We start from the raw sequence: 13,932 nt of genomic DNA, 5'->3' as shown, positions 1-13,932 counted from the left end.
GGTATCATCAAAGATATTTAAGTTACAGGCAAGAAGAATGTCAAGTGCCTTGCAACTGGATGTCTTTCCAATAAGACAGTCTTACAGATTTAGGGACTTGTTTGTAGGTTATAATATATAAATTAACATGTGTTTTCTGTTTTCAAAGGGCATAAGCCTATGACTGCATTACCCGACTGATTGTCTGTACGTATAGGCCTCACTTAATCCTGTCTGCAGCGCTGCCTCCTGAGACTCAACGGTTTGGCTGAACTAAGTGGCTGGGTTGGCGAAGAATGGGGTGGTCTGTGGGCTTCACTTTAAAACTGGTTTCTCTTTTCTATCCTAATGGCGTGGACTGAAAGGGCCCAGAGGTCGGAGAGGGGGGAAACCTAAAATATTTCCCTCAGCCAAAACTAAGTATAATGAGCAAAAGGGTTTTGGACAAGTGAGATGTGCCTAGCACACCTTCCTCCAAAGAAGCCTTTTTTTTTTTTTTTTTTTTTCCCCCTAATGTGGAACATTGAAAAATTAATCCCTGCCTTTTGTCATCTAGTGGTTATGGATTGAATGATGTCTTTTAACCCTTTTTGCCAAATATGTTGCCCCCAGAATACAACAAGGATGCCAGCCTGTTTAACCAAGCATGCCGTGGTCCGGGGACAGCCAACTGACCTGGAGTCTGCACGATCCTTCCCCATGTGGGAAGGCCACCCTCCCCTCCACACCCCCACTCTTATTAGGGTTTTCTGGACCCAAGGGTAGGTAGGATGATGACCATGTCCAGCTTGAAGCAGCTAGAGGAGCATGAGACCTTCGCCCATTGTCCTTTATAAGATTATAAAGGGTCTTAATATCTAAGAGGGAAGGGTTGTTATTTTTTATTCTTAAAATCATTAATTATTTATTAAAAGGGGAAGAATAAGAAAAAGAATAGAAGGGTGAAGCAGGAGAACTTGTACGTACAAGCCATGGGTATGGACTTGGGGGCGGATTGCTGGGGCGGGGGTGCTGGGTGGAGGGGAGTAAAGGGGAAAAAGTTGGAACCATTGTAACCATATCATATCAAAACACTACTTGAAGGACATCGATCAGAAGCCCAGTGCCCGCATGAACCAGGAGCGCCGCCGATGGCAAGTGGGCAGGTTCTCATCATTAGGACTCCCGCGATGTATGATGGCTGAGTCCCCATGTGGCAGTGGCGATGAGTTCAGCCAACAGCTGGCCAGGATGTTGTCCTGGGCCTGGGCCGCACAGATACATACTGAGGCTTCTGGGTCGTGTCTCAAGTTTTTCAGAGCTGGGTCATGGGAAGGAAAGGGGCCACGTGTGAAGACCAGGTCTCCACATGGGTCTCACACCTTACCTTCCTTCTCACTTCCATGACATGGCTTCGGCACCCTTTGTTCAACCTCCCCTCATCTTACCTTCCTCTCAGCTTCTTCAACGCCTGAAGCAAAACCTGCCTCCTCCAGGAAGTCTTCTTGGAGTGCCCCAGCCTACCTTCAGTTTTTCCATCAGCTTTCCCAGTTACAAAATTAATCTGCCCCTTTTAAGAGTCTGAAGTGCTTGCCCTGAACTAAGTGATTTTGAGTCTGGTTCTCTGAGTCTGGTTTCTTAGACTATAAGCTCCCTTAGGATGGGGCTATGTCCTCTGTCTTGGCGACTCCATGGTACATAACATGTACTCATCTGCATAAAGACTTAACACAACTGAATTGAGCTGAGGACCCTTCCCTTGGGACTTATCCCTTTCCTCTTCTATGACCCACTGTGGGCCTATGCATTCTCTCACTGGCCCCTGAAATCTCACCAACACAGAGCACAACTTACCGGCGTTAACTTCATGCAGATGCTCTTCCGTCATTACGCTCTTCATGAAGGGGACCAGCGACCCTTGAGCATAATCCGAGAGGTTAGCATACCTACCTCCTTACTCTGACCCCACCCCCATCCCACCCTCGGACCAGACCTCCTCAGAGAAGCTCTCCCTAACCCTTCTCCAGCCTTGCCAATGAGGACACAAAAGGAGAACTTCATTCTGACCCTGCAACAGAGGCCCTGGGAGAGGTGGCAGGCTCAAAGGGCAGGGATGGCACTAGGACAGGGGCACGATGTGGGCTGTAGCCAACTCTGACAGACAGCCCCAGGCAGTCACTTAGTCAGACTGGCCCTTAGTATCCTCACCTGAGACTGGAGGCGGTGCTGCCCCAGCTGCCCCTTCTCTGGGGAGTTTGAACCACAATAACATGAAAGACACCAAGTGCCTGGCATACCCTCCAGGCAGGCAGTTGGCAGGGCCCATGGAGGGGCTGAGACCCAGCTCCTCAGCGATGTTACTTAGCCCTCCCCTGCGCCCAGCCTGCATGCCTGGCTCCCAAAGTGCCACCAGATCCTTAAATGGCCTATACCTCTTGCAAGGCCCTTCCTACACTTTCTTACCTGGCTAATTCCTATTTATTTTTGAATATTCAGCTCAACATAGTTGCTCCTCCAGGAAATCGTTCCTGCCCCTGCCCCCAAGCTAGGTTAAATGCTTCTCTGGGTTCCCAGAGTCCCTGTGAGTCTCTCTCTATCTGTATATGGTCTGTTGTATTTTACATGTGACTTATGAATCTCCCATCAGACCAGGGGTTTCTTCAGCTTCAACTCCCTGGGGAGAGTTAGGGCAGTCTCCAAGGATCCTAGAGCATGGGCACAATTGTATGCAGATATGCATTTTCCTAGAATAGGTGTTCCTAACTTTCTTCAGAGTCTCACAAAAGATCAGTCACCCATGGAGGCTGGAGTCCTGCCCCACAGTGGGCGCTGTCTGTGGGCAAGGCTGGCACTGCTCAACTCTGTTCCCCCAGCACAGCGCCTGGCAGAGAGGAGACTCCTGCGGTGTTAAACACCAACACTTTTAGAAGTGATTAATTTGGAACAAGATTGAGGAAGTAATGTCACTCCCCGGGAGAAGCTGCCTCTGAACAGGCCCCCACATTCTGAGGGCTCCCCCAGTCCGGGCATGACTCCTCTGTCCCATCACTGATCATGTGAACGGCATCACCCCCTGAAGGGTTCTTTGTTTCCCTGGACTAAGCATAGTGACTGACACAGAGTAGAGGGTCAACCACCATTTGCTAAACAAACCACTGAAGGGATCCACGGATGGATGGATGCATAAAAAACTGCAACTGATTTGAGGAAAGTCAAGGAAACATCACTTTACAAAGTACAGGGCTGGGAGCATCATCCTCTCTAAGCCTCTTCGCAGCAGGGCTTCCTGGTCTTCGGTGAAGGGTATGTAATTATTTTGTGGGGAGCGGGAGTATAGCTGGGAGAAGACATACCCAGCATGTCATCAGAAGGGTCCTGCAGGGGATTCTGGGTGAGGGGACTCTGCTATTTGTTTTTTCCACACAGAGACAGAGGCTGGCACTGTGGCGAGAATGAAGGTAACTAACATTGAGTGAGTACCTTGACGTGCCAGGCTTCACATTAAAAAAAAAAAAAAAAAAATTCTTGTCTAGTCTGTGAAACAGGAGTTGCTCCCCATCTCACAGGTGAGAAAACTGAGCTCAGAGAGGGGGCATCATGGAGCTGAGATTCGACGTCACTTTTCCACGTCCACAGTGGCAGGTCCCCGCTGCGCCTGGGCCCAGGCTGCACTCCAGGGGGAACTGTTCTGCTGTGTATAGTTGTCAAGGTTCTGACCTGCACAAGGACTCCAGGCTGAATTCAGCCTGTGGTCCACGCAGTGATCTCAGAGGAGAGAAGACCTTTCTAATTTGCACCATGACTATCTGCTAACCAACCCTCAAACCCCAGGGGAGGCACCCATCCAGGTGCCCAAAGGGCTGGCAGCTTCCTTCCACGTTGGAGATTGTGCAGAGCCCCAGGAGCAGCACTAGTGCCCAGGTAGGTTACCTATGAACATGACGGAGGACTTCCGGAGAGAGGCTCGGGAATTCTTGGCGTACTCCAGGCTCTGGTTGAGAAATGTGAAGGCGCTGTCTCGGTGGGTGTTCACCTGGGACAAAGAGAACCCCCAAAGTGCTGAGCCCTCATGAGAACTAATTACTCATCCACTCCTCCCGAAGCTGGGAATGGTGACTGTCAGGCAGCCAAGCCCTGGCCTCTTGCCTCCTGAAAATCTCTGCCTGAGCCCCCAGAGGCCAGGCCTCATCTTCTCCTGGCGGATTACAAAAATCACTTTTGTGGTCTTTCTGCCTTGAGTGTCTCCTCTTCCAACCCACCCCCCTGCTGCAGCTGGAAGGAAAATTCTAAAATGCAAGTCCATTCAGAGGTGAGGATGCACATGACGTACAAGGGACATGATCGATAAGGAGAAAGGTCTGACCAGGGTGAAGGATTCAAGTGGCAGAGCAGGTGGGAATAAACTGGAAAGTGAGGAAGTTCTTAAAGGCCCTTAAAAGCCAAGCAGGCAGAGGGCTGACTTATGCTTTAGAAAATAGGAAGCCGGCATTCATTCATTTTTTTTTCTTATTTTTAGATTTTATTTATTACTTTTAGAGAGAGGGGGAGGAAGGGAGAAAGAGGGAGGAAAACATCAACATGTGGTTGCTGCTCACGCGCCCCCAACCGGGGACCTGGCCCTCAACTCATGCATGTGCCCTGACCAGGAATTGAACCAGAGGCCCTTTAGTTTGCAGGTGAGCGCTCAATCGGCTAAGCCACACCAGCCAGGGCCCAACATTCATTCTTGATAAGGTGATGGCAAAGCAATAATTTGGGCAAAATAATCTGACAGTGGTGCTTGGGATGAATTTGATCAAGTAGAAACTAGGGGGCAGACATCTTGCTAAGAGGCTGTTGTGGGAAATGAAGAGAAATCTGATCTGATCACTCCCCTGTTGACAATCTCCACATCAGGGAGTGAACTCCTGGGCATGATGCAAAGCCTTTATGATCATGTTCCTTCTCGGCCTCAACTTCCGCACTGCCTTCACCTGCCATGCACATTATGCTCCAGTCCCAGGATGTAGCCCAGTTCTCCTCAGATCTGTGCCTGATACAAGCAGTTGCTCCTAACTGCAGCGCCCTTCCCTCTCTTCATCTGAGGAATTCCCTCTCATCCCTTGAGGCTCAGCTCAGAAGCCAGCTCCTCCCTGAAGCTCCCGCAAACCTCAGGCAGAGCTGATCCCAGCACCTGTGATGTTTCTGCAGCATCTTGCACAATCTTTGTCACAGCACCTATGACATTGTGTTGCAATTATTTATACCCGTTTCCTCCACCGGAGCCTAAGCTCCCCAGAGAGAAGGAGCCGTCTCACTGCACTCAGGGCCTCAGTGCCCTGCACAGGACTTGGCATGCTGCAGGTGCCCAGAAACTGTTGGATGATGGATGGATGAGTGAGTGAGTGAATGAATGAATTGATGACTAGGTTCCCAACCCCTTCCTAAACCAAACGGTAGAACTTAACCTTCGCGTGAGCAAAACTAGGGACAGAGAATCCTGCAGAGTCACAAGCTGGCAGCCCACGGGCCATAAGTGACCAGCCAAGTGGTGACCCACACAGTGTTTTAAGCAAGCTAAACTGATTACTGATTAATGTCTTATAAAAATCTGGGTTTCACTCTGGCCAAGTAGCTCAGTTGGTTAAAATGTCTTCCCAATATGCCAAGGTTATGGGTCAGATCCCTGGTCAGGGCATATACAAGAATCAACCAATGAATGCATCAATTAGTGGAACAATAAATCAATGTTTCTCTCTCTAATAAAAAAAAAAAAAATCTGGGTTTCTAGCTTCTCTTGTGAAGGCGAGGACCTGGCAAGAGTGGCTGCACAGTGAGTTGGAGCACTCCACTCGGGCTTTCAGCAGGGACTGGGCCCTGCAGGCTGCCACAGGCACTGCCACTGCCACGTCACTCGTGAGCATGTCTGCCCAGTCCCTGGGCACTGCAAGTATTTGAATTAGCGCCCCGGCCAAGCACTTCCTCCAGGGCGTTTTCTCTCTGTGTAAAATGATGGTAACGATATTAGACACTGGGTGAGGAGATTCTGAGCATTCCTGAGAATGGTGGTCCTGAAACATCTTCCCAATCTGATATTTTGTATATATTTGTTAGGTTGGTATGGGGAATACTGACATGCTCGGTCCAAATCTCCCTTTGGGTTTGAAAAATGTATTCTCCCAGCTATGGAGATTGCTTTGGCTGAAGAAAACCGTTAACCCAAGGTCACGTCCCTTCACAGGGGGGCTGGCGGCCAGAGACAGGCAGGATGTAAAGATATGACCCCCGACTCCAATTTGGGGAATCTCACGAAGTGCTGGCTGAGGCCTCCCTGCAACCACGAGGAGGCTTGACTGCTCTGCCACTCTTGCTCCTCACTTTCCCTTCTGCAGGTGTTAACCCCAAGGGTGCACCCTCTTAAACCCCGTGCGTGCTAATCTGTCTTAGAGTCTGCATCCAGGGGAACCCTGCCCATGACAACAGGGAAGGTAAATGGGACCAGATGGCAAAGCTTCCTAAATGTTATGCGGAGGTACTGGGCCATATCCAGCACTTTACTACCTTAAGATGTTCTCAGGTGTTACCTAGAAAAGGGGTTCTGTGTGGTCAGATAAGTTTGGAAAACCGTAAATTAAACAGCCATGAAACGTGCCCTTAGCACGGAACGTCTCAGAGACTTCAAAGAGCTGATGGTGCTGCAAATACCCAAGAGGAAGATGACAATGCAGTGTTTCCCAAACCTAGTTTGGGACGTCTGAGAACGTCCTTTCTCCCCAGTAGGGCATATCCTATAGAACTGGTGTCATAGCCCTGGCTGCTGCGGCTCACTTGGTTGGAGCATCATCTCATAAACCAAGAGATCTTGGGTTCTATTCCCAGTCAGCGTACGTGCCTAGGTCTGGGGGCCGGGCCTGTCAGGGTGCATACAAGAGGCAACTGATCGATGTTTCTCTCTCACATCGATGTTCCTCTCCCTCTCTCTCTCTCCCCCTCCCTTCCCTTCTCTCTAAAAACCAATAAGCATGTCCTCAGGTAAGGATAAAAAAAAAAAAAAAGAATTGTTGTCATAGACAAGACACTCTGGGAATTACTGTTGTAGAAAAGGGAGCCGGTAAAGCCCTTTCAGCAAGATAAACAGATGTGTGTTTTCACCAGACCACTCTGGTGGCCTGAGTGGGGAACGGATTGGAAAGGTGAGATTAAAAGCTGGGAGACCCACTGGAGGGCTAGACCCAAGTCCTAGCTGAGAGACATCCATGACCTGAACTAAAGGCAGTGACAGTGGGGGTGGGGAGGGAAAATCAGATTCAGACGTATTTAAGATATTTAAGATTGATCCAGTGTGGAAGGTGAGGGAGATGAAGGCGTCTAGGCTGATTCTGGGTTTCAGCTTTGGGGCTCAAGAGGGACAGAGCAAAATGGCAACAGGAAGTCATAAGTTCGGAAGAGACATGCTGAGCTCGCAGTGCATGTGGTTCAGTTTGGGGTTGGGGGTTGTGTCTGGTAAACCCCTGGAAAGGGAACACTAGGAGTAAGGAGAGAAGTTAGAGACCGAGATGAACATTCAGGAGCCAACAACTCATGGGTGCTATTGGATTTCCAGTCAAGATGTAAAAAAAAAGAAGAGGAAAGGAAAGAACTGCCCATCTCCAACATACTCATAAGGAACCACTGGCGTCTTGGAAGCACTCACAAGGTAGTTGCAAATCTTGGCCACCGTCCGTTGCTGGCTGTCCCAGGGCTTCTGGCTATAAGCTCTTTTTGGCAAGTCCCACGCCATGAAGCAAGAACAGCGGGACAGGGTCTTCACACAGCACTGAGGACCAACAGAAAGAGAATACCAGAGCTGTGGAGTTCCGGGACCGCCAGAACATGTTCCAGAAGAAAGTCGTGTGAAACGGCACTTTGGAAAATCAATTCCCATTTGAAGTGGACAAGCGCAGCTGGTGTTTGGAAGAGGAATCCTGACACAGGTGCTTTCGGAAAACAGACTTCTCACCAGAGTGGTTAGTGACTCCGGATCAGTTTCCATAAAGGGAGAGGCGCCCGCAGGGCCAGGGGCCTGCGCACACTCACCGGGCCCACCTTGGCGTTGCCCTCTTGCATGGTCAGCAGCAGGGGAACCAAGGCGCTGATCAGCTGTTCCTCCATGGCAGGGGTGCGGGGCAACGACCGCAGCTTCTGGACCACCTTGCCGTACAGCTTGATGCAGGAGGAGCGCACATCTTCTCCTGACTGGGAGAGACGTGGAGGCTCAGGCACGCTCCCTCCTCCAGGAGGCAGCCTGGGCCTCTGCGCCTCACAGGGACACACCCCGGCCTTCCTTCCACTCATTCTGAGCCGCCCTCCAGGCACAGGAGGCACAGAGACAGAGAACAGCAGAGCCCCCTGGTGGGCCTGAGCTGGGGCCAGTGTCTCCCTGCTGGAGCCCAGGTCTGGAGCTCCTCCCGCTCTTCCCAGCCGGGCCTCCTGCTCACCCAAAACATGTCTTAGAGTCAAGTGGGAAAATGAGCCCTCTGCCTGGACCAATAAGAAATGCACCACCTGCAGGTGGACCAATAGCAATGAAGCAAGTCACTGGGAGACTTGATTATAAAAGAAGAGCTCCCTCCATGCGAGCCAATTAGAAAAGGACCTTTCTCTATGCAAACCTATTACAAAAAGATGCAGACAAGTTGGAATGATGAATGAGGTACCCCTTCCCCTGGGCTGACTTGGCCCTGCCCACTTGGCACTGCCCAGGTGCCAGTGGGCCATGGAGGTATTGCAACCTGCCGGGCAGTAAAGAACCATCCTCTATAGCCAACTCCCACCCCTCCCACCCACACCCAAGGGGGTCCCTTACATCACTGAAGTGTGGCAGCAGGATCTGCAGCAGCTCCACATAGGCTGAGCTGTCATTCAGTTTCCTGCGGTCCAGCCCCTTGAAGATGGTCTTGAGGTTTTCGCATGCCTCCATCAACAGCAGCCCATCCACATTCTTCAGAGCCTTCACCATGAAGGGCAGAAGAGCCTGCACCTTGGTGGTCTGTGGGGCAGGAGCATTTGGGATGGGGCCTCCTACTTGGGCTAACAGGTGGGAGACCCAGCCTCTGCTTCACCGAGAAGAACTCAGTGCAACAAGGCTCACTTCCAGGCCTTTGCTTCTGCCATCCCGCCGGCCTGGGACACCCTCACTCAAGCTCTTGCTGTCCCCAGAGCCTTCTTTGGCCCTGCTGACTCCTTCCTGGCCTGAATACCCGAAGCCCTTGGCTGTCTACTCCCTTCTTTGTATAATTATCAGTTAGCTTTAGAGTCTACATCTTGCCATTTCACCTGATATATATATATCATGAGCTGTAACAGTGCTTGGTAGAAAAAACAAAGCACTTTAAGAAATGCTAATGATGTCCCAACAATCCTAGCCTTGGTTTTCTAATCTGTAAAGCAGGAATAATTACTGCCATCCCCAGCCCCTCTCACACACGCTGCTTTTAGGGACATTGTGAAAACTCTGGATTACAAACTACTTCAAAACAAATGAAGTATTTAGGGAATTATTAAGGGATATCTATTTTACAGATGGAGCAGCTGAGGCACGGACAGAAACAGGCTCCGATTCTGATTCCAGCCATCGGCACCTGAAAGTCGATGACAGCCAGCTCCGTCCTTCCTCCAACCCAGAGTCCAGCTGGGCTGGGCTTTCCTCTGCCCTCGGCTTACCTTTCCAGTCTTGCGGGCCAGGGTGGCCAGGCCTCGGATGGACAGAATCTTCATGATGGGATCGCGGTGGTTCAGGCCTTCCGCCATCCGCCCCAAAGAGTATTCCTCAGGAATCTGCTGCACCTGCTCCATCTGGAGGAGCTAAGGGAGAAACAGTGATTACTCCCTGGACGGAGGGGATAGGCAGCCCTCTGGGTCCCATGCACTGGTAGCACAGGCCGGATGACCAGGGGCCGGGTGTGGGGCACGAACAATTACTGCCCAGTCAGCACCGTCCAATGCAAGCCACGTGTACAGGCCTAAATTTCCTAATAGCCACATTAAAAGAGTGAAAAGAAATAGGAAACATTAACTTTACTAATACATCTTATTTAACCCAGTATATCCAAACTAGTATCATTTCAGCATGTAATCAATATAAAACTTATTGATATATTTCACACTGAAACTTGGTGTGAATTTTATACTCCGGACACATTTCAATTCAGACTGCATTACAAGGGTCAACTAGGTCCCATGTGGCTGGTGGCAACCGTATTGGACAGTCCAGGTTTGGTTGGTGAGAGCCACTGGTCCTCTGTCTCCACCCAGCACTCAGTGGTGACGGCCCTGCGCCCTGTCCTTTCTGCCCACTCTTCCCAGTGAGCCCCCCATTCTCAGAATCTTAACTGCTGTCCCCGGGTAAATAACTCCTAAGTCTGTGCCTCCAGCTCAGCCTCCATCTGGAGCTTCCAATTTGGAAAACCAACAGTTCACCGCACACCTCCACCAGATGTCCAGCACCTCATGTCAGAGCTGAACATGTCACTACCCAGCTCAGAGCCCCCATTCTCCCCCATTGCCTTCCTCCATCAACCCTAATTGCTCTGGGGCCCCATTCATGCCTGCCTGCCCTCTAGCCCCACTTGCTATAAACCAGCTTCTAAACAAGCTGCGCACCATTCATGGAATGACCCAGACTGTTTTGTCCCTTTAGGGTGGACAGGATGCCCTTCTGCCACAGCAGCCACCTCCACTCTAGCCCCTGCTTACTTTGCATGACTCCATCTAGAACTCAGCCCCTGAGAAGCCACGTCTGACGGTGCCCCCAAGACTCACCTCGGCTGCTGGCTCCCTTCTCTGGGCCCCCTAGGGCCCTGAACATGGAGACCTTAGGGCTCCCCTCTGTTAATGTGTCTGCCTGCCCTCTCCCATTGTGGGTTTCCTTGAGGACACAAACAAGTGTTTCTCCTTTGGGTCCCTTTGAGACAGCTGTGGTGTGGCATATATGCTTAGGGGACACTTGTTGCCTGAAACATGAAATTTGGTTCCTTTCCTCATTAGAATTGCCCTTCCTCCTGTGTCCCCATTGCAGGGTTAGCAACCGCCACCCCCCCAATTCTTTTCCCAGCCCCAAACCACACATCACTCTCATCTCCTTCCTTTCCCTCCTCACCCTCCCCACCCACCACAATCACCGGTCTTCATTTTCTGCCTAGTTGTCCTCATAAACACTTCTCCTACCTGTTACCCTGCCCTATATCTACTGAGACTAGTGAGACCGTGTGTCTGTGTAATGAGAAGAGAGAGCTGGGGAGAGGGGCTCCTACCCATCCATACAGGATACTCAGGCCTGCTATGCACCAGGTTCTGTGCTGGGCACTAGAAATACAGAAAAGAGTCAAGATGACGATGACGGTAATAATAGCAACAGAGTTGACTCACAGAGAGCACTTCCTGTGTCCTGGCACTGTTCTGAGTGCTGGATGTAAACTCACTGAATCCTCATCGAAACCCTATGAGATGGGCAGTTCATTATCCCCACATTACAGGTGAGGAAACTGAGGCACAGGCAGGTTCAGTGACTTGCCCAAGGTCACACAGCGCCCTAGAGGAGTTCCCTGGCCATTGGTAGAAGCAAGTACACACACGACACACACAGCATAGGGGCCTGGGGAGCCAGGGAGGAACATCTGAGCCTCATCAAAGTTCCAGAGTGTATGCAGCAGGCCTGGCTCTGGCCAGGAGCAGACCACCACCTCTTCTGGGAAGTAGGAGAGCCTAGGGGAGGACCCTTGCTCCTGGAGGGAGGGCCGCTGCTCAGGGTTCCAGGCGAATGCTGGGGAAGATTAAGTCTAGAGTGGTGAACACAAGAGCATCCCCCGAGATCTGGCAAGGTCCGACTTCCCACCCCCTCCCCGAAGAAACTGTGCAGCAGCCACTTAAGACTAAGGCTGATTGCAATAGAAGAGCCAGTCATGCAGACGTGGTCTGAAGCTCTCTGGACTCCCTGAGGTGCATGACCTGGAAAAATGCCCCTGAACTTGAGCCTCACAAGTCTTCCTTTGCAGCACTGCTGTGCAGATTAGAAGGGTAACTAACAAATGAAAGCAGTCAGCACAGGGTTTGGGACATAGTAGGCTCTCAAGAAATGATATTTTCCCTTTCCACACCAGAACCATGCGGAAAATTAGAAGTAAGACCCATGCTTATCATCCTGGAGGTGATGTTCTGCTGGTGCCTGCAAAGCCAGGCAAAGTGTCCATTCTGACCCTCACTTCTCTATTCAATCTCCCCATCTGGGAGCCCTCCGAGGACTGGGTCTGGGGCTGCAATGCATGGCCCCTGTTCTGCAGACTCACAGTCCAGAAGAGGACTTCTGCAGAGGCAGAAAATATGCAAGGAGTACCTGGAATGCCATGCTGCCTCCTGTGCACCTGGCAGACTTGGCTCACCTGTCAAGGCCTGTCTCAAATGGCACCTCCTCCAGGAAGCCTTCCTTAACTGAGCCTCCTGCCTCTGAGCCCCACTGTACAGACCCCAGTGATAGCCCTGACCTGCCACATGACAATCAGCAGGTCAAAAGAGGCACACAGGGGTAGCTTAAGAGAGTGTCCGTCAACCGATGAAGGGATAAAGAAAACGTGGTATATACATACTACAAAATATGATTTAGCCTTAAAAAGGAATGAAATTCTACAACATAGGTGAATCTTAAAAGCCTTATGTTAAGTACAATAAGCCAGATAGTGTAGATTTCACTTATCCAAAACCTAGAAAAGGCAGATTCACAGAGACAGGAAGTAGAAGGTGGTTGCCAGGGGCCAGGAGAGGGGGGATGGGAAGTTTCAGTTTGGGAAGGAAGATGAAAAAGTTCGGGAGATGATGGTGGTGATGACTGCACAACACTACGAATGCACTTAATGCCACTGTGCTGTACAGTTAAAATGATTAAAGTAGCAAGTTTTGTGATATACATGGTGGGGCAAAAGTAGGCTTACAGCTGTTCATATGGAAAATAATACAATAATTAATAAATAATAATACAAAAATAATGTACTCACAAGTGTAAACCTACTTTTGCCCCATGTGTATTTTACCACATGCACGCACACATACATACACATACACACAGTGTTCTAAGAGCTCAGATGTCTGGGTTTGAATTCCAGATCTGCCACTTACAGGCTGCATGGCCTTAGGAAAGTTATTTAAATCTGTGCCTGTTTATTCCTCTGAAATGGGAGATAGAATGGTATCTGCACCACTGGATTGCGTGAGGATTACATGAATCAGTATGTGTAAGGGTCCTAGAATGTGCCTGGAAGCTAGTAAGTGCTCAGTACGTGTTCTATTATTATAAGTAGGTCTCCCCTTCTGGGTCTGACCCTATCCATGTCCTGACTCATCTTTCCCCAGCAACGCCCTCCTAGTACCCCCACACACACTCGCTCAGCTTAGATGTCACTTGCTCAAGGAAGCCCTCCCTGATGATCCCCATCATAGCACACATCACTCTACAGCACCCCATGTTATAATGGGGATGTCCTCTCGCTCCTTTGCTGCACCAAGGATTCATTGAGGGCAGGACAGAGTCAAACGTATGTTTATACCTCCAATCTGGTGCTTGGCACACAGAAATGCCCAGCGAAGGATAGCGGTTGCCTGGGGAACAGAAGGGGTCTGAGAAGAGTGGAATGGGGTGAAGGAGTGGAAAGAGGAGGAGAAAAGGGAGGGAAGAAGGAGCTCTTCCTATTCAAGAGAAATCATGCTCACCACAGACTGTCAATTGTTAAGTACTATTTGCGCAGGACAAAAGACCACTAATGTGAACTGAAGCCTATGCTCAGGGGAAGGCCTGGGAGCAGCCCCACCGTGCACGCAGTGCCCCATTGGTACCTCCACTAAGAAGGCGGTGGCGGTGATCTTGTGCTTCTCGTCGCCTTGCTCCAGGAGCCAGTTGAGCAGGCAGAGGATGTGGTACAGCTCCCGGCAGGAGCAGTGCACCATGGCCCTGCAGGTGGGGAAGGGGAG

At 50.5% G+C, this 13,932-nt stretch overlaps 1 protein-coding gene across 1 annotated transcript in view; it reads right to left on the bottom strand.

Annotated features, from left to right (window-relative positions):
• Nucleotides 1–1,070: 1,070 nt before the first annotated feature.
• The window catches only part of LOC150016809 (maestro heat-like repeat-containing protein family member 7), a 31,288-nt gene continuing 18,426 nt past the window's right edge, over nt 1,071–13,932 (bottom strand). Inside the window, exons 12-19 of the mRNA XM_090268361.1 lie at nt 13,798–13,912; nt 9,640–9,780; nt 8,783–8,965; nt 8,014–8,172; nt 7,631–7,753; nt 3,889–3,991; nt 1,813–1,875; nt 1,071–1,279 (exon numbers count right to left, since the gene is read on the bottom strand). Of these exons, the coding sequence (XP_090124487.1) occupies nt 1,071–1,279; nt 1,813–1,875; nt 3,889–3,991; nt 7,631–7,753; nt 8,014–8,172; nt 8,783–8,965; nt 9,640–9,780; nt 13,798–13,912 (1,096 nt within the window). The remainder of the gene's footprint in view (nt 1,280–1,812; nt 1,876–3,888; nt 3,992–7,630; nt 7,754–8,013; nt 8,173–8,782; nt 8,966–9,639; nt 9,781–13,797; nt 13,913–13,932) is intronic.

This window comes from Furipterus horrens, unplaced genomic scaffold (assembly GCF_987537825.1).
Source record: "Furipterus horrens unplaced genomic scaffold, mFurHor1.1.pri manual_scaffold_3, whole genome shotgun sequence".
In the NCBI taxonomy this organism is placed as follows: Eukaryota; Metazoa; Chordata; class Mammalia; order Chiroptera; family Furipteridae; genus Furipterus; species Furipterus horrens.
The sequence above is the reverse complement of the archived record's forward strand: the minus strand, read 5'-3'. Positions and strand labels throughout refer to the sequence as shown.